We start from the raw sequence: 18,559 nt of genomic DNA, 5'->3' as shown, positions 1-18,559 counted from the left end.
GGGTCAGGAATTAATACATCAGAGAGACAGCACATGTTTAGAGTTTGGGGAGATAAAGTCAGAGAGGCCAGACTGAGGTGGTTTGGACATGTCCAGTGACGAGATAGTGAACATATAGGCAGAAGGATGCAGCATTTTGAATTGCCTGGCAGGAGGTCTAGAGGAAGACCGAAGAAAAGTTTTATAGATGTAGTAAAAGAGGACATGAAAGTAGTTAGAGGGAGAGAGAACAGGATGCAGGAGACAGGTTGAGATGGAAGCAGTTGATTCGCTGTGGCAACCCCTGAGGAGAAAAGCGGAATGGAGAAGAAGATTCTCGAAAAGGATTGCTCGCAAATATACGTTCCAACAAATGGGATAAAATTCCAGGGCGGGACACTTTCTTTTTTTGCTATACATACAGTAGTATGTATTAAAATATAAAGATAGAAATAGCATAACATACTACTGCGTCAGTCACACGTTGACTACTGAGCGCACTAAATGAATCGACACGACGCGTTGGGTGTCTTGACCTCGGCAGTCGAGGGTCCAACAAACCCCTGAAACCGACTAGGGTTCAATCGATCCCAAGGTTGAGGACCACTGATGTGATGAAAGGTTTATGTATTGAGTTTGGGAGATACTTCTTAACAACAGTTAGTCCTAAATCCCCCCCACTGAAAGACGCCTGTACTAGTTGTTAATGACAACGGACACACAAGATTGTTGAAGACCTGATACTGGAGTAGATCTATATATCTTATTAATAGCACATACAGTAGGTATTGCAATTATTAGTTAATTAAATAATACGCTACGAACCTACCGAAACGACGGCAACGGCAAGACATATTCTTAGCTGTGATTTCCCCCGCCAATGCAGCCCTCCATCTATCAGTCAGGCCTCTATAGCTCCATCTTGGTGGAGAGCGCTGCCGTAAGCCCGATCAGCCGGAGGAGAGTCTTTGAGCCGCAGTCTAAGCCCGGACCCTGGTCCCCTCATGAATATTAACTAGCCTTGAGCCTGTCTTTAATCTGCCTGATCCTCGCAGTGCTGCTGCTGAGACGATAGCGAATCTAATTATTTGGTCTGATATTAACCCCCTGCTTCCACAGTCCCACCACATGCACATATACACAACATGTGCACCCTTCAACAGGATGCTTCCGCCGTTACGACTCCAGCATTCAAACGTGCATGCCGGTGCAAACGCACACCGACTGAACTCTAAGCCACCTTCTCTTGCTAAAGTCAATTCATGCATCGCATTTGTAAGCACACTCAAGCTCGCACGTCTCTCCAGCAACCCCCTCCACCTCCAGCACAGCCTACGACACCCTCTCCTTATCAGGCCCCAAAACACCCACCTTCTTCGCTGATAAAACTTGAATGCAAATGATGCCAGGCTGATTTCATTTCTTCATTTTCTTCCGCCATTCTCTTGTTCACTATCAGAATGCCTCCTTGCTTTCTATCCTTTTCTCCCTCAATCTGTATGAAACTGGAAGATGACTGAAACGGGCATTAGAACTTTCCTTGAACTGAACGAACAGACTTGGACTTTTTACAATGGCAGGTTTCACATGCACTCACCACAATTACTGTATGAAAAAAAAGATGGAGGAAATATGTGGTTGCTGGTGTCCCCAAAATTAATACAGCAATTGATATTATTTCTGTAACTCGGTTGGTTTGCCTTTTCCACCAATGCTTTCAATTACATCAGTTTGCACTTTATTTTGCACTAGTTAAATACAGTGCACAACATCATTTTTACACCTGCTGACAACTGCATGCATTGTTAGAGAAAACATGTAAGATCAAATCAGGCCTCAAAGTGTTGCAGTGCGACTGAGTTTTATAGACCCTCTTTAAAGTGTTAAAAAAAATCATATTGCATATTATTGACTACAGCTGCTCCAAATGATTATTTTACTAGTTGACTGTAGTGACAACCTTCTCAATTCAAAATTGAATTGTGCAGGTCTAAAAAAAAATGTCAGATAAGTACAGCACAACAGCAGTCAAATTTTGGAACCACTGTCCCTTTCAACTGGCTCAATCACATGAAGAAGTCAAGTTTTTCAAAGACCAAAGGCTGACTGAGGAACTACCTAGACGGATGAAGACAGTATTTGGAAAAATTGTAACTATGTTGACAAATATAAATGATCAACCCAAGTCGTTGGGTTTTTTTTTTAGGTTTTTATAATGCCGATGACTAAAGAGTGAATTAGATGTTTCCAAACGTTTGATTAGTAAGGTTTGTTATTATAGTCAATTGCTTTCCAACTGGGTGGTTCACCAACATTTAGAAAGATATGGTAAGTTGAATAGATATATGAAGACTCCGTCGACCAATTGTCGGTTCATTGCTCACGCCCACATCATCGTTCCTCCACCACAATAAAAAAATGCCAGCAGAAAGAGATCTCAGAATGCTTTACTCAACTGTGCAGGCGATTTATTCATTCAAATCATACTAAAAAGCCAAATAAAACAAAAGTCTCAATTCTTAATCCTAGCATTGCTTCTTATGTAAGGCTCTGTACAGTGAATGCGCTGAGCAAGGCTGTGTGCAGCACATAGGTGGTGACGATTACAATGACAGATGAACTCTACTGTTCCGTCGGTCTTAGTCCGTCGTTCTATTAAAACGTTTTCGTCGTTTGGCGGACCGTTAGCCAAACATCAGCCCATCACTACCGACGGAATGGCCACCTCTGCAAACTAGCAAACAAAAAGGTACCAGTTCAGATATGTGTGGCTTCACCTTGAAAAAATACTTTGGTACAGCTGGAAATCTCCAGCTCACCCAGGGACCTGAAAAGAATAACAGGTAATAAATTACCAAATACATGCAATAAGTTTGGATATGAAGACTACTTTGTATTGTTTTTGTTTTGTTTTTTTGTATTTCTTTTCAGCGCTTAACTCTTTGACAGGACAAGTATTCTCTTCAAATTATTTGCCAGCCCTAAAGCGTTTGGAAGCATTCAGAGTCCCACTAGCTAGGACTCTTACTCTCGTCCTGACCTTTTCAACCATTGTTCATTCATTCACCCTTTCACAAAACCAATCACTCAATCATCTGATTTGCCCGCTTCCTCCCATCTCCTCTTTCACTGTCTCCATCCTCTTCATCTCCATCATATCACCCTCTCCTTTCTCTTTTTTCTTTTCCATCTCTTGCTACAGGAAATAGTCTCTTTCCCCAACTAGGGGGTTACGGGGGTGTACTCACTGTCCCAAACAAAGAGGTCACTGTGTGAATCCTCCAAAAATACAAAGAAGAAAAGGAAGGAAGATAAAAATCAGAAACCTACTACCGCTTCTCTCATACAAATAGTGTACACACTCTCTCGCTTACTTTTGCACACATCACAAAACACATGCAACATACAAGTTCTCAAGTTCTTCTTTATAAACTCTTTTTTATAACTATAGAAATGTAAGCATTTCCTTTACAGAGGAACGTTAGACGTATGCTTGTACAAAGCCATGAATGATGACCTCTATCAAAAAAAATCGAAGTCAGGTTTAATTACCGTATTTCTCCGTGTACATGTCGAGTTTTTTTTTTTTTTCCATCATTTTCAATCTCCATATTGGGTGGTCAACTTATACCCGCAACATTAAGTTGAAGTTCAAGTGTGAAATAAAGAATATCATGTTATTTACAAGGCTTAAAATAATTATACAGTACATACATCTAACTATAACTACCTCTATGTATATCTATATACAGTAGGACCCCGGTTTACGAATTCCCACTTTTACGAACTTTTCATCTTACGAACGTGGACTGTGGCGTTTTTTGTCCCCTTCTTACGCACAAACCTTTTGTCTTACGATCAATCCAACATGCCGGTCAATGTGTTGGTACAGTTTTTTTCGCTTTGCTTTATCAATGAAATCATCTGGGCACCAATGTCACGGTAAGCTGATATGCTATTGCTCTTACAATGTCACAGTCACTGTTTCAGTCACGGTGTCAGTCACGGAGATGCCGATATGCTAGTGGTCGATTAAGTTCACAGTCCCGGTTTCAGTCACGGAGATGCGGATATGCTCTTGGCCGGCGTCACGTCAATCACAGAAATGCCGATATGCTCTTGGCCGAACGCCTTCATCTAGCTTGATGGCACAGCTGGTCGGTGTGTTGTGAAGACTTTGCAAACTTTATCTGTTAGACATGGCTTCTAAAATTGCTAGTGGCGGTAAAGGAAGAAGTAAGAGGATGATGACAATAGAAACAAAGGAGGAGATAACAAAAAAAAATACGAAGGAGGCGCACGCATAGTTAACCTTGCTCGTGAGTATGGACGTAACCGCTCGGCAATCTTCTAAGGGCAAGACTTTCTTGCCGGGGGACGGACCTCGGTCGACAACAAAATGGAGAGGCTTCTTCTATTATGGATTAAAGAGAAGGAAATCGCCGGTGATATGTTGTAGTTTGAGAAAAGTTATCGTTTAAGAAAATAAATCAATAAATTCTGCGGGTTGGTCTCTGCTCCCCTCCGCCTCCACTCAGCTCAAGTCACGTCGCCCCAAAGGTAAATGTCATTTTTCCTTTGTATATTTATGTTATTTAATTTAACTGTACAGTAAATTATATTACTCATTTCTAATATGTGTACGTATAAAGTCGTGATGTTTTTACCTAAGGTTTTTGCACGCGTTGCACGCATTCACTAATTAACATAGGTTTGGATTGCCCGTCATACGAGCAGTTCGAGTTACGAGCGTAGCCGCTGAACGGATTAAGTTCATAACACGGGGGCCCACTGTATATACCCCTTCAAACAAATTGGACAGGCCCAGAGATGACTACCCGTGGAAGAATAACGCGTGAGGTTTGCGCAAACGACGAGCAGGAGAGAAGGCTGTCCAAGATTTAAATGGGAGGAGCTATTTGGTGTGTCAGGAAAGTAATGAGGACTTTTAGGGCTTTTCGACAAATTCATATTCAGCGGTGTCAAAAAATAATGCATTGAAATTTCAAATCGTTTAGTTGTTGCAACATTAGTTTCAGCATTTGCGTCGACACGCGCACGTACATTGCTTCTGACTGGTCTCGTTTCTACATCAAGAAATGTGTCTAAAGGTACCAAATTTCATCATTTTAATTACACACACCATGTGTGACCACTTTTGTGTAACCACTAAAATCAGGGATACATATACACGCGTTGTGAAATTCACCCAAACTGAAGTAAAAAAGGGAGGGAGGTCAACTTGTACTCAGAGAAATACTGTATCTGCACGCCAACGACATGTACAGTACAAATACAAATGTGTGGTACTTAAATCAGGATTTTAACAAAAGATTGGAAGAGGCCCTCTTTGAGAGTGCGCTCCTGACCAGCCAAAGATGACGCTCAGAGATAGAGAGTGGAGGAGGCGGGCTTAACTCTTGTACTTGTCTTCCTCCTTCACCAGACAGGAGACGATGCAGATGACAGGGCGCTGCAGATACCGGTCAGTTGTTACACCAATCAGCTTAATCTTATTCTTTTATATTTACATCACACTATTTCCAACATTCCTTCTTTCACATGTTACTATACACCTTATGTATTTTGTTCCAGGTGACAGATGTTCCTTTTTATTTCTCCATAGCACAGGTGTCCTGCACGTTTTCCACGTATCTCCCCCCAAAACACCCGATTCTAATGATTATCTCATCGGCAAGGTCCGCAGGAGCCTGAAAATGATCCTAATCATTTGAATCGGGTGTTTTTGGAGAGAGAAGGCACGAAAAGACGAGGGGTCCCAGCCCTTGAGGACTGGAATTTGGTTTTCATTAGGTAAACATATTAAAATATCTGGGTGAAGGAGGAAAGGACAACATTGGAAAATAATGTATGATAAATACTATACGTGGATATTCCTCACCATTCTATTCAAAGAATCTAACTTGTGCATCTATTCTGGGGGGCATCGGAGAAGGTGCCTCACCATAAACATCAATTTGTCATCTTATGAAGGAGCATAATTTTAATTAACATTTTAATTTGATGGGCGGAGGAGTTAGACGGCTAGAGAGAAAAAAACTGCTGATGAGTCCAGATAAATGCCAAGATTGAAATCAGGACAAACAAATTGGCTCAGATGAAAGAAAGAAAAAGAAAGAAGAGCGCTCTTGGGAGGATAAGAAGGTGATCACCTTCACTTGTCCTTCCAGAGGAGGAAGTGATGATGAAGTGGAGGGATGAGCAAAAGTAGATGTAGAGGGAAGCAGAGATAGAGAGCGGGAAGAGACTACCCCAAAAGTGTTTGAAAAGCCGTGGGTGGCGCGCCTTATCGCCCAAGTTCTCCTGGAGAGATTATTGGGGGATTAGTGCGAACGCTTGTTTCTAAAACATGATGAAAAGACGTTTGCGGGTGATAACGTTTTGAACTCCGCTACTCCGCTCCTTCTAGGATCGTGCCTTGAGGCTCCCTTTCCAAGAAAGACAGGATTGGGCTTGCGTGAGCCTCTGGGAAGCGCTGAAGGAGACAGAACAATAGGAATGATGTTGTACATGCGTGTTTCCAGACTTTGCTTTGATCGTCTGTCAACTGAAGAATGAAGGATGAAGTTCTGCGCAGATTCTTGGATTCCTCCATCATCACCGTTATTCGTCTTTGACACAAATTCAAAACAAAGCTGCAACTTTGGTCCAATGACCTGCATCTGCACTATCAGTTAATTAAAGCAGGATCCAATCAAACACGAGATGATTTAATATCAGATTTGTTATATATGACCCAATCAGATGAATGACTGCGATGAGCTCACAGTGGGGTTGCCATGGGAAGCTTGCCGAGGTGGACCTGGTTGTTCACTCAACCAAAAAACGGGAGGAATCAGCAGCCATGTGATCAGTCGATCAGTAAACATTATCATAGCCCTGTTCTGAACTCCGCCGGCCGTATCAGCTAGAATATGTTTAAATAGATAAACGGTTTTATGCCTTTTTCTCAAGAGATGCAAATGGGAGGATTTCCATGACACAGGCCAGTTAACACATTGCTAATCTAATGAAGGAGATCTGTTTCTCACAACTGACATGTTCACTGCAACCCACATGATAACAAGCACATATAGCGTCTGCGCGCATAAAAACCCTCAAACAGCATCCAATCCATATATGTTTACATTCATTCACTTCGATAAGAAATAAGTCATATGTATCTGTGCGCAGCATCTTTACTTGAACTTAAATATATTGCTGTACACACAAAATTCTTCCCATCTGGGTAGTGTTGCTAAGTAGACCCCTGACTAAACTGATAGGTTATCTTGCTGGGCCAAATACGAAGTAAATTTGTTGAGGAATACGTTGAGAGAGGAAGAGCAATGCCAGAAGGGGCATCATGGGCTGGGTTGTGCCAATCTCTTCTAGAAATGGGGGGCAAGGCCTGGAGCTTCAACTCAGGGATAAGAAAGATAGGTAGAATATTATAAATATAATTTGCAAAAAATTGAGGGGACTCATCTGTAAAACAAAAATGTGTTATTATAAAATGAGGGGATAGTCAAAATAATTCTCAAACAGGATGCTGGTGAAGAAGTGTATATTATCGAAATGCAGTGGTACTTCTACTTATGAAATTAATTTGCTCTGAAAGTAATTTCGTAACGTGAATCTTTGATAAGTAGGGCCTGTTTAACATGGAAATGCATTAACAACGATAATACATTTTAGGATTTAATTAGTGCATAATAATCAAAATATATCATGTTTAAAAAAAAACAAACACTCCTGAGCACTTTAAATGAATCAATATGAATGCAATTCACTTGTTTGCCTTGAGATGGTGCTAGTTTGTGGGTGATCAGTGCAGAGAGAGCTACCTTTTTAGGACGTTTAATTTGTACATGTTTATTTCATATTTCCAGCGATTCAGGAATCAAGTCCACAGAAGCAATAATATTTATATTTTGGATTATTTTGAGCATGTAAGTTTACTTAAGTTTATTTTTGGGCCATGTGAAGCGCTCCCTGTGTAATGTCATTGCTAAAGTGCTAACAACATATTAACGATGCTAATGTCAGACGCTACAGCCCAAAGTGGTGTGTTACATGTGTATTTTTATGTGAATATGTACAGTGTCAGCTGTAGATAATGTCAATTTTATGTTTTTTAGTTCTATGATGTAAATTGTTGGTGGGAAGTGTGGATGAAACAAGTAAAAATGAAAAGAGGAAGACCACAGTAAACAACGAAAAAACTATTGTCTCATTTGTGGGCAAGCCAGCATACTAATAAATGATAAAAATGAATGACAAACTATAACAAATACAGTAGCATGTCTACCGTATTTGTTATAGTTTGTTATTTACGAGTTGTGATAAGGTACAATATATTACATGAGAGTCATGTTGGTGAGAGCGCTGGTGTCTCGTGTCTTATATTATTTGCCAACAATGTCGCCTTTTGCATCTTGAATTTTCTTTTGTAACTATGGAACATATTTTTCCGCCGAGGCGTTTTGTAAGCTGATTTTTTTGTAACAAGAGGCGTTGCCAAATGGAAAATTCTGCAAAGAACAAATTCATGACTAGACTATACCAACAAAACAACACAAAACAAAAATGAGAGAATCGGTTTTTCATCCGAAAACAGTTTTATATTGTTCCCTCAAGTAATCTCTACATCAGGGATCTCCAACTCCGGTCCCTAAGAACCTTCATCAAGCCTGTTTTCGATGTAAGCTTCTTCAACACCCCTGATTCAAATGATTAGGATCCTGTTTCTGCCAAGCAAAGATGACCATTTGAATCAAGTGTGTCAGAGGGTTAATTTGAAAACAGACGAGACAAGGGCTCTTGAAAACTGGACTTGGTGCCATACTTTGCTGATACTTTCTAAAGTCAGAGATGAGCTGGAGGCTACGCTAGCTGGATGCTACACTCACTGAAGACCATTCAGTGTCTTCAATTAATCTGACATTCATGTTTTTCAAATGGAATGTGGTAGGAAACAATCGCCCACGCTTAATGAGAACATGTAAACTTCACTCAAAAAGAACTCTCCACACATCAAATTGTTAGACTTAAATATTGTTTTGGCATGCCATTTTTACTCAATTCCAAGCCTTATTGTATATGCAGCAATGCAACAAAAATGGAGGGGTTTGTGCAAGAGAAAAGAAAAATAATGTGTCAGAATAATATAGGAAAAGAATAAGAATTAATATATTATATACAGTTAATATATGTTTTATGATGTAAGCCGAGTGTCAACATTGAAGTGATTATTACTATTATTGTACCGTAAGTAGTTTATTTCAAAGCATTTTTGTCTTATACAGTGACTTGACAGGCAACACATTGTCCTGTATGTCTCATCGCACTTAACAAATTCAAACTTACAAATAAAATAAAATAAACATCTCATCTCAATAATATAGGAGTGGGAGTAAAAGGGTCGAAAACGTTTTGACACACCGGGTCTACTGTAACCAATAATGAACTTGAACTTCGAACATGAATTTCTTAGGTTGCTTTACTTGTGCTCTTTTTCTCGGGATATCCCTGACCCCTGCTAACCCAGGGAGGGATGGAGGCATAGTCAGAGAAGGAGAGGATATTGAGTGAAGCGGAGAAACGGGAGGAATGTGAGATTACGACTGCTATCTCCAACAGATACTGAAGGGCCGACTCCTAACGCATTCAGTCCTCTAGGTAGGACGTGAGGAGATCAGAATAGAAAAGGACCATAAAATGAGGTAGAGGAGAGAGCATGACTATTTAGAGTGAGTATTAAATAGTTATCATATGAATACAAGGCTTCAAGGACAGAATTCAGGATAAACAGGACAGTAAGGACAAAGGAAGAGAGAAGTACAAAAGGTGATGGTGATCGCCTGCTTCGCAAAACCTGCATGTGGCCGTGCACAAACATACGCACACACACAATGCTCCCTGATAGAAAACAAAATCTCAGAAATGAGAGACTATCAAATAGAAATCAATCACCGGGGTTTGCTGTCCAGGAGGATGGCGCCACATGGAGATAAAAGACAAGCGGATGTCTGGGGAAGGAAGGGAGGAGAGGTAAATGACCGATTTTAACCAGAGGAAGCCTCGGTCAAAATGTGGACTAGGCACTGTTTGACTGACCAGTTGGGATTCACCGTGACCTTCTGTGAACACGTGCAGCAGTTTGCACCCTGTATCAGGAAGCCTCACCCAGCATCAGCATCATATGATTAGATGGACTCACATGTGATGCAAAATAAAAGACTCTGATAGTTCTATCAGGTCCCATGCACACGGCTGCACACACATAGGCAGGCTAACATACACATGCACGCAATCAAACACATGTTTTCATTTCCAACCAATCACACTACCAATGCAATAAAATCTCTCTTTGTGACCGGGCATCTGACCCCCCGACCTTTAACCTATCAAATGAACTCTTTCAGTGCCAAGCGTGATCTGAAAAAGGCAACCCCTAGAGTGCCAGCCGATTTTGAGCATTTTGTCGCTTCTTTCAAGGCAGAGAGAATATTGTTTTGTATGACTATTGTAGACATTGGTGGTACCATATGAAAGATTGGATTCCATCCTTTGTCTAGAAAAAAAAGGAAGATTTTGCATTATTCTGTTTTTTAGTAGTCACTGTTTGAATATAGGTCATTGACACCAAGAAAAGATGTGTTTTCTGCACAACAGTGACATTGACAAAAATATACAGTAAATATATATATATATATATATATATATATATATATATATATATATATATATATATATATATATATATATATATATATACAGTCGGCCCCCGGCTTACGAGCACCCTGATTTACGAACAATTCGCCTTACGAGCGTGGATCAGGGAGATTTTTGTCCTCCGCTTACGAACAAACCTCTCGCCTTACGAGCAATTCGACATGCCGGCCGTTGAGTATTTAGAAATGTTCTCGTTTAATTGCGTCAATAAATTCAACAGTAACGACATCATTAATCATCAGTAGATACTTATGGCAGTAATGTGAACGCTATTGGTCTTACAACGTCACACTGACTGTCTCACTCACGGTATCTAAATATATTACCATTTAAGTGTAGTGTTTGTACAGCTAAAGGGAAAAACAGCTGACATGAAATTAAATGTGCCGATTGCAGGACAAAGAATTGTCATTGGTTTAAATGTGTGTTTTTTTTTAAATTAATTGTCAATACATTCCAACCGTTTAAAAAAAAAAGTGCGAATAATTATCAGTCAGTCACGGAGATGCGAATATGCTATTGGTCGATTAAGGTCACCCGGTCTCACTCACGGAGATGCTATTGGCCGGCGTCACACGTCAATCACAGAAATGCCGATATGCTATTGGCCGAACGCCTTTATCTAGATAAAGGCTTGATGGGACAGGATGGAAGGAAGGAGAGAAAATTAGTGAAAAACGGAATGTTGTGAAGACTTTGCAAACTTTATCTGTTAGACATAGCTTCTAAAATTACTAGCAGCGGTAAAGAAAGAAATAAGAGGATGATGTTTTAGTATCTGCGTGATTTGCACCCTGACTGAAAGAGTTACTGTAACACTGTAAGACCAATAGCATATCTATCGCCGCGTTAACTTTGAGCGTAGGACTCTGCCCCCCTCTGCTTACACCCGGCTCAAGTCTCGTCGTTTCAAAGGTAAAAGCTGTTTATCCGTTGTATTTATTATATAATGCAAGTGTACAGCAGATTATCTCACTCAATTTTAATATATGTATACAGTGTGTCGTTTGTACCTATGGCTTCGGCGCCGCGTTGCACGCATTCACGAATTAACATGGGTTTGGATTGCCCGCTATACGAGCAATTCGAGATACGAGCGTAGCCGCTGAACGGATTAAGTTCGTAACCCGGGGGCCCACTGTATATATATATATATATATATATATATATATATATATATATATATATATATATATATATATATATATATATATACATACAGTATATATATATATATATATATATATATATATATATATATATATATATATATATATATATACATACATACAGTATATATATATATATATATATATATATATATATATATATATATATATATATATATATATATACATACATACATACATACATACATATATATATATATATATATATATATATATATATATATATATATATATATATATATATATACATACATACATACATACAGTATACAATCTTATTTATTTGAAACAAGAATGCACAACTGCCACTGACAGGTTGGTAGCTAGCGTGCAGGCTTAGCAAAACACCCTTATTCGAGCAACTACCATCCAAGAAGCAAACCCAAAGACAAGTTATTTACTGCCATTCAAATTAGCAAAAACGAGTCCCGAAGAGGAGTTTCTTAAAGAGTGCAAGGTAGAGACCTCAAGTATTTTATGTCCTGAGAGCAAGAACAAATTTGAAAAAAATAACTTATCATGCAGGTCAGTGACTTGCCTTATTGAAGTAATTGACATACACTTAACTAGCAATCTAAACAATAAAGTGGCATCATTTTCATTATATTATTTGCCACTGGACAAAAGCAATGACAGATATAAAGGACACTGCTCATTTCGAGATAATGGAGGACTTTTTGGATATGGAATCCCTGAAAGGAAAAACACGGCGGGGGGGGGGCCTTATTTAAATGCGGTCATACAGAAGCACAGGTTTCCTTGGAGTGCACTTGTCAACGATACCACAGATGGACCACCAAATCTGACAGGAAAAACAGGATGCTCAAGAGGTAATGTTTCTACACTGCAATATTTAGTGGAAAGCACTGTGTAAAACAGTGTTGCAGGTTGACCACACTGCAAAACCTGAGATCTTTAATGGAGGGGACTTCGCCATCACCAATTTATTCTTTTTCTCAAAGAAACTAACGCTGATCAAACAAAGTTAGTGTACCATTCTAATGTCCGCTGGTTAAGTTTAGGAAAATATGTCAACATGTCTGGTAGCTCAAACAGGAAATGATTTCATTTTTGGAGCAACTTGAAAATTCTTGAAAATTTCTCCATATTTTTTCTTTTCGTGTCATAGTATATGCATTTGGTTGCACTCCTTCCAGGGTTGTAGTTTTAGGTTACAGTTTATAGTCAATTAGAATTCAGCTAACTCGTGTCGCCTGGCTGAATGAAATCTGGCTGCGGTCGGGCCAGCACAATCAACAGTTGCGGGCTTCTGTACAGTGTGTAAAGACATATGTGAACAGGCCCATATAGTTAATAGACAGTTGCAATAGCCAACTGAGGCGGCTATGTTGACAAACCGTGTTTAACATTGAAAAATTCAAGTTGGTAAATAAAGTTATTTAAAAAGAAAAAACATTTTGCTCAACCAAGCTACACCGTGTTGCTTGGCTGATCTGCATTAAGGCGTAGCATACAGCAAAGGCTGACCCACGGACATTTTGTATTGAAATACGTGGGGGACAGCCGTTTTGGTGAGTACAAGCATTTTATTTATTTTTTCATTTTTAATATGTTTTTATAATTGTATTTCGTTGATATTCAGTTAATTGTAAAGAAATAAAATGATGTTCTTATATTAAACTGTGATTTATATTTTAGCATGCAATCTTGTTAAAGCTGGCCTGCTCTTGGTGGACTTCATAAAACTTTGTGGACAAATAATTTTAAATGATCATTAATTATTTTACGTTTTGGCAGTATCACGTATATTGACCCAAACCCTAGCCAGCCAAAAGGGAAAGGCAGCTGTCACACAGGCTTATCCCCCCCAAATATTTATTTTTTTTTGTACACATGTGAGGGCGTCTGTGTTTTTCATGGGCCATTAAGTATTTTGCAAGCCGCTCCATCATGCAAGGATCATTATAATTATTTTATAATTGCCGCCAAAACAGTGACCAATACTCTCAACTTGTGATACGTTGCCGCGGAACTATATTCGCCTTCCACAATTCCGTTGTCTAGAATTGAAACGCAAATGAGGCAATGTGGTGCGGTACACAGCAAAGCAGAGCAGTGTGGGTCTGTTTGGGGCTAAGAAAAACGCTGCATTTTAGGGATTTTACGATATTAACGTCACATTATATACTGTACAATTCCAATTGTCACTGTGACTTACTGAAATAGGGGATTTGATCCCTGACAGACTATAAGCTCAATGCTCAATTTCACATCAATTTTAATCAAGGACCTGATTAGTGTCCTCACCTCTGATGCCTCATCAGCTGCACTCCCGTCCGACTGGAGGCTTCCAGGGTAGGGTCCCCAAACTGTGTTTGTTTGCAGGTCCCTTTGAGCGACAACCTTTCTGCTGCTGACTTCTTTTACGAGTTCCAGCTCATCTGTCGTGGGATTAGAAGAGTAGCAGTATATTTAGCATCAAACCTTTTCATGTCTCAGTAAGGAAGGATACACAACAAAGTTGCCTTATAACCATTATAATAATAATAAAAAAAACAACAACATGGCTTTTGACATAATACAGCCTTGTGGGAGTTTTAATGATCATTATAAAATGAACACTTTCACAATAAAATCTGTGAGTTGCTGAATTGCTGGAAAGATCCCCGCCACTTTAACTCAGGAGCACATGAGAAGTTTTGGGAAAACCAATACTGCATTTGACTTGAACTTGACCTGAACCCTTGCAGCAGTAAGAGCTGCAACACATTGACCATCAGCAGAGGGCGGTTGATATGAGCTGAACTTTCACTTCTGGCTCAGTTCAGCAGCTTCTTCTTGTGCATTTCCTCTATGTGATAACTGTAGAAGGATGGCAGTGACAGCTGTGGTCAGAGCCTAGTGCATCCCAGACAGATAGTGGGCTGGGGGAGTGGTCTGTAGTTTTGGGAGGTTCCAGCAGATCTGAGGATTTGTGAACAGCAAGTCACTAACTGGATATGCTTGGACTGGATGTCCACTGCTGAGCCTGAGGGTCCCTTCAGGAGAAAAGTCCGTCTCATTATGGTCAACCACCTCACGCCAATGAAAACCCATTCAGATTCACCCTCAACACCTCTTCTTATTCTGCCTTTTTCATCCATGGTTCAGGAGACTGTTTCAGGGGGTCGGTCTAAAGTGTTGGGAGTGATAAGAGTGTTTGTCTAACACTCTCCATGTCAAAACACTCATCTATCTTCTCTGTATCTATCCCCACCAGAGAACAACGGACAGACGCTGATAAAATGTCTTTCCCACAGTTGGTGGGGGGTGGAGGTAGAGGTGTTGGTGTCGGGAAGGGAGAGGGGCAGATTTATGAGGAGGTGCAGAAGCATGGTTTCAGAATCAAAGTTATGTTGCAATGCATCAAATGCAATGCTAATGATGTGAAGCAGTGCTTAAATACATTGCTCTTTGGAAGACAACATTCTTTTCTCCGAAATGGACACTAAACACACATACTAATAGAACAATTGTGATGATTGTGGCTTGCAGGATGCTTAGTTAGTCAGTTTTTAAGATGAAATAAAATCCAAAGCCAAATTTAAATAATGTCAGCATCAGATATCTGTTCCAAGTCAAGGGCCAACCCAAAATGACTCCTTATTCAGTCTGACCTGCTGCAGTCAGTGTCTGAAATCCAATGTCCCTCCAGCCTCTCTCCTATATTCATGTGGACCTTCTCTTTGCCACTGTGACCCTCCTTATCAGAGCACTCCATCAGTGCCCAGCCTGCACTTGTGTTATTGGTTGATCCTCACCACATGGGAGTCTTATCAACCTGACCAGCTTCATTGACCTTTTTTTTTGTAAAATTGTGCAAAGATTTGGCCTCCTAAAGCTAACACAGATATCAACTTATGAACAATCCTGACAACAGTGTTAGCTTGACAGTTATTAAGGCTCAATACACATAATCACCATGCTTCCTTGGTCTTTTGGGCCATATCTCCCTGCGTCACTACAATATCCACATGTGAATCAAAATAGCCATGTAATAGGCCAATCTTAATATATGTTGGTTTCCCTTAAAACGGCACTAAAATTCTGAGATGCACTACAACTCAATTTATTTCTTCAAAATGACAATGACAGTTCCAAAGTTGTGCAGTTTGTAGCACAACCAGAATGTTTAAGACAAAAGTTGCGTATCATCATGGGTGACGACAACAAAGTATATTTTGTTATACATTTGCCTTAATCATAGCATTTGGCTGAAAGCATTATGGCTACCGATTTGTATGAATATTTCAAATAATGGCTCAGCTTATGATCATCACATTACCAAACTCAGAAAACAGGTTAGCCATGATTGATTGTTACCCGAGTTCTGTAGCAAGTAGGAAAATGGTGGCCCCATTGAGAGAAATAAAAACAGAAAGATTTTGCATCTTTATTACTTATGATTCCATAGAGTAGTGGGGCAGCATACAGCATGTTATTGTTATATTTTGGGCTTGACTTAGTTCAGTCTTTGTACTAAAATGTTGTTAATTACCTATACAGTATAATTGAACATGTTTATAGAGTTGTAGTCTGAAACAATATACAGTGGGCCCCCGTGTTACGAGATTAATCCGTTCCGCGTTTGGGCTTGTAAGGCGAATTCACCCTATGGCCATCCCCCTAGGGTCATGACATTGGTTTTGTCGCAAAGGTGGGAAAAATACCGTAAAGAGGGGACAAACAAACTCAGTATTCCACATCGCAACATGGAAAAAACGTAACCCAGGGAACGCTGTAAAAAGGGGGTCCACTGTAATTCCCTTAGTTTTCTTTCTCATGAGAAAATTGTTTAGAAATGATGAAACTAAAAAGCAATTGAATGAATTTGACTTTTAAAGGCAGAATTGATATAGTTTCTCACCCAATATAGGATGATACGGTACAGTTCTTACCGGTAATTGGTAAAATAGCCTATACTGAATTTGGTTTGGTGGAGAGCGTTCCTGCTTTTTTTTCAACCTCTGTTTCAACCATGTCTCCTGTCATTTCCTACTTCTGACATTATTACCACTAACTAATCAGAGGAGGAGAGAATAAAATCTGAAAAACAATCATTTGTTTAAGATTTGCCATCTGACCGTTTATAAATGAAACAGTACAGTAAAAGTACAGTAACAGTAAAACAGATCAAATGTGCTAAGACTAAGATTTTAACAACCTTATGACTCCTTTGTTAGTTTTTGCTGTAATTCTATTGTCACCTGGAGCAGTGTTGTAATTGTGTTGTAATGCTTGCTCTTCTATTTTTGCACATTTTCAACAATCCCACAACATAAGTAATTGAACTCCTTTATCCTGTCACTTATTCCTTTGCTTATCTAACCTTTGTCTAACCATCCTAGTCAATCAGTGTAATCACAGTCAGGTGCGACTAATTACCCAACCCCTCCCTATACTGTAAGCCTGCCTCGTCCTGCCAGTCTTCACCAGATCATCTTGCTTCCATGCCAAGCTTTCTTGTGTTTATTCCTGTTCTATCTTCCGAGCTTCAGTGAAGAAACCAACCATTGTCTCGCATTTGCCATGTTTCCCCCTAATTTCTAATAAACCTGTTGTTCATCACTCTTACCTGTATATGTTTGCTCTTGGGTCCACTCCCCTCACTATCTTATGTCTGTTTCTTTGAAAAGCCAAATTTTATATTAAATTTTAAATTGTAAAGAAAAATTGTAAAAAAAAATTGACTGCAACAAAGCCAAAAAAAAGACTGCAATGTATTTTCTGTACTTTGTATTAAGAATTATTTTCATCCACCCATTTCCTATAGCTGCTCATCCTCACTAGGCTTGTTGGCTTTCTGGTGCCTATCCCAGCCGTCATTGGGCAGTCGGTGGGGGGCGCCATGGACTGGTTGCCAGCCAATTGCAGAGCACACAGAGACAAATGACCGTTCACACTCACAATCACACCTAAGGGCAATTTGGAGTGTCCAATATACCTAGCATGCATGTTTTTGGAATGTGGGAGGAGACCGGAGTGTCCGGAAAAGACCTATGCTAGCACTTGGGGAACATGCAAACTCCACAAGGGAAGGCCAGAATAAGATGGAATTTAATCCAGGACCTCTGAACTGTGAGGCAGATGTGTTGAATTGTTTTCATTGTTCATATTATTAAACCACGAGGCAATGTACCTAGCATATAAATAAATTGAAGTGATGGATGGAAGTAGGTTAATTAAAGCAACATAATCAAATGAAGATTATGTCCCGGTGAAGAAGGTTTGGTTTGTAAAAGACTCATTTTGGATGGTTTAAATACCCGCACTAAATGACTACCTTGTGCTAATCCCAACTGGTTTACTGTGTTCATTGGGATACAATAAGGCCTACAACAATCTTAATCCCTTTTAATTACCCCCTGCTCACCATAGACCTGAGTAATAACCTGACAGGTCTTATCAATATGACTGCATGCTGCCCTCACTGCACTGTATGATACTATTCCCATAAACGGTCCACAAACTATGAGTGTGTGCGTTTGTGTGCATGTGTGTATATCGCACACAATTTCTCTGTCATGACTTGATGACCCATTCTTAAAAACAGACACACACACACACACACACTGCATTATCAATATGGATGCTTCAGCAGACACTACAACACCCAGGTCTCTGACGAGACAAGACACTAAAACAATCAATCT

At 39.7% G+C, this 18,559-nt stretch overlaps 1 protein-coding gene across 1 annotated transcript in view; it reads right to left on the bottom strand.

Annotated features, from left to right (window-relative positions):
• Positions 1 to 18,559, bottom strand: part of zfpm1 (zinc finger protein, FOG family member 1) — a 104,648-nt gene that overhangs the window by 8,803 nt on the left and 77,286 nt on the right. Inside the window, exon 4 of the mRNA XM_088417628.1 lies at positions 14,175 to 14,308. Within this exon, the coding sequence (XP_088273754.1) occupies positions 14,175 to 14,308 (134 nt within the window). The remainder of the gene's footprint in view (positions 1 to 14,174; positions 14,309 to 18,559) is intronic.

This window comes from Hippichthys cyanospilos, chromosome 6, assembly GCF_059441005.1.
Source record: "Hippichthys cyanospilos isolate Australia breed blue-spotted pipefish chromosome 6, RoL_Hcya_1.0, whole genome shotgun sequence".
Classification (NCBI taxonomy): Eukaryota; Metazoa; Chordata; class Actinopteri; order Syngnathiformes; family Syngnathidae; genus Hippichthys; species Hippichthys cyanospilos.
Note: the sequence above shows the minus strand (reverse complement) of the source record. Positions and strands in the feature narration are given on the sequence as shown.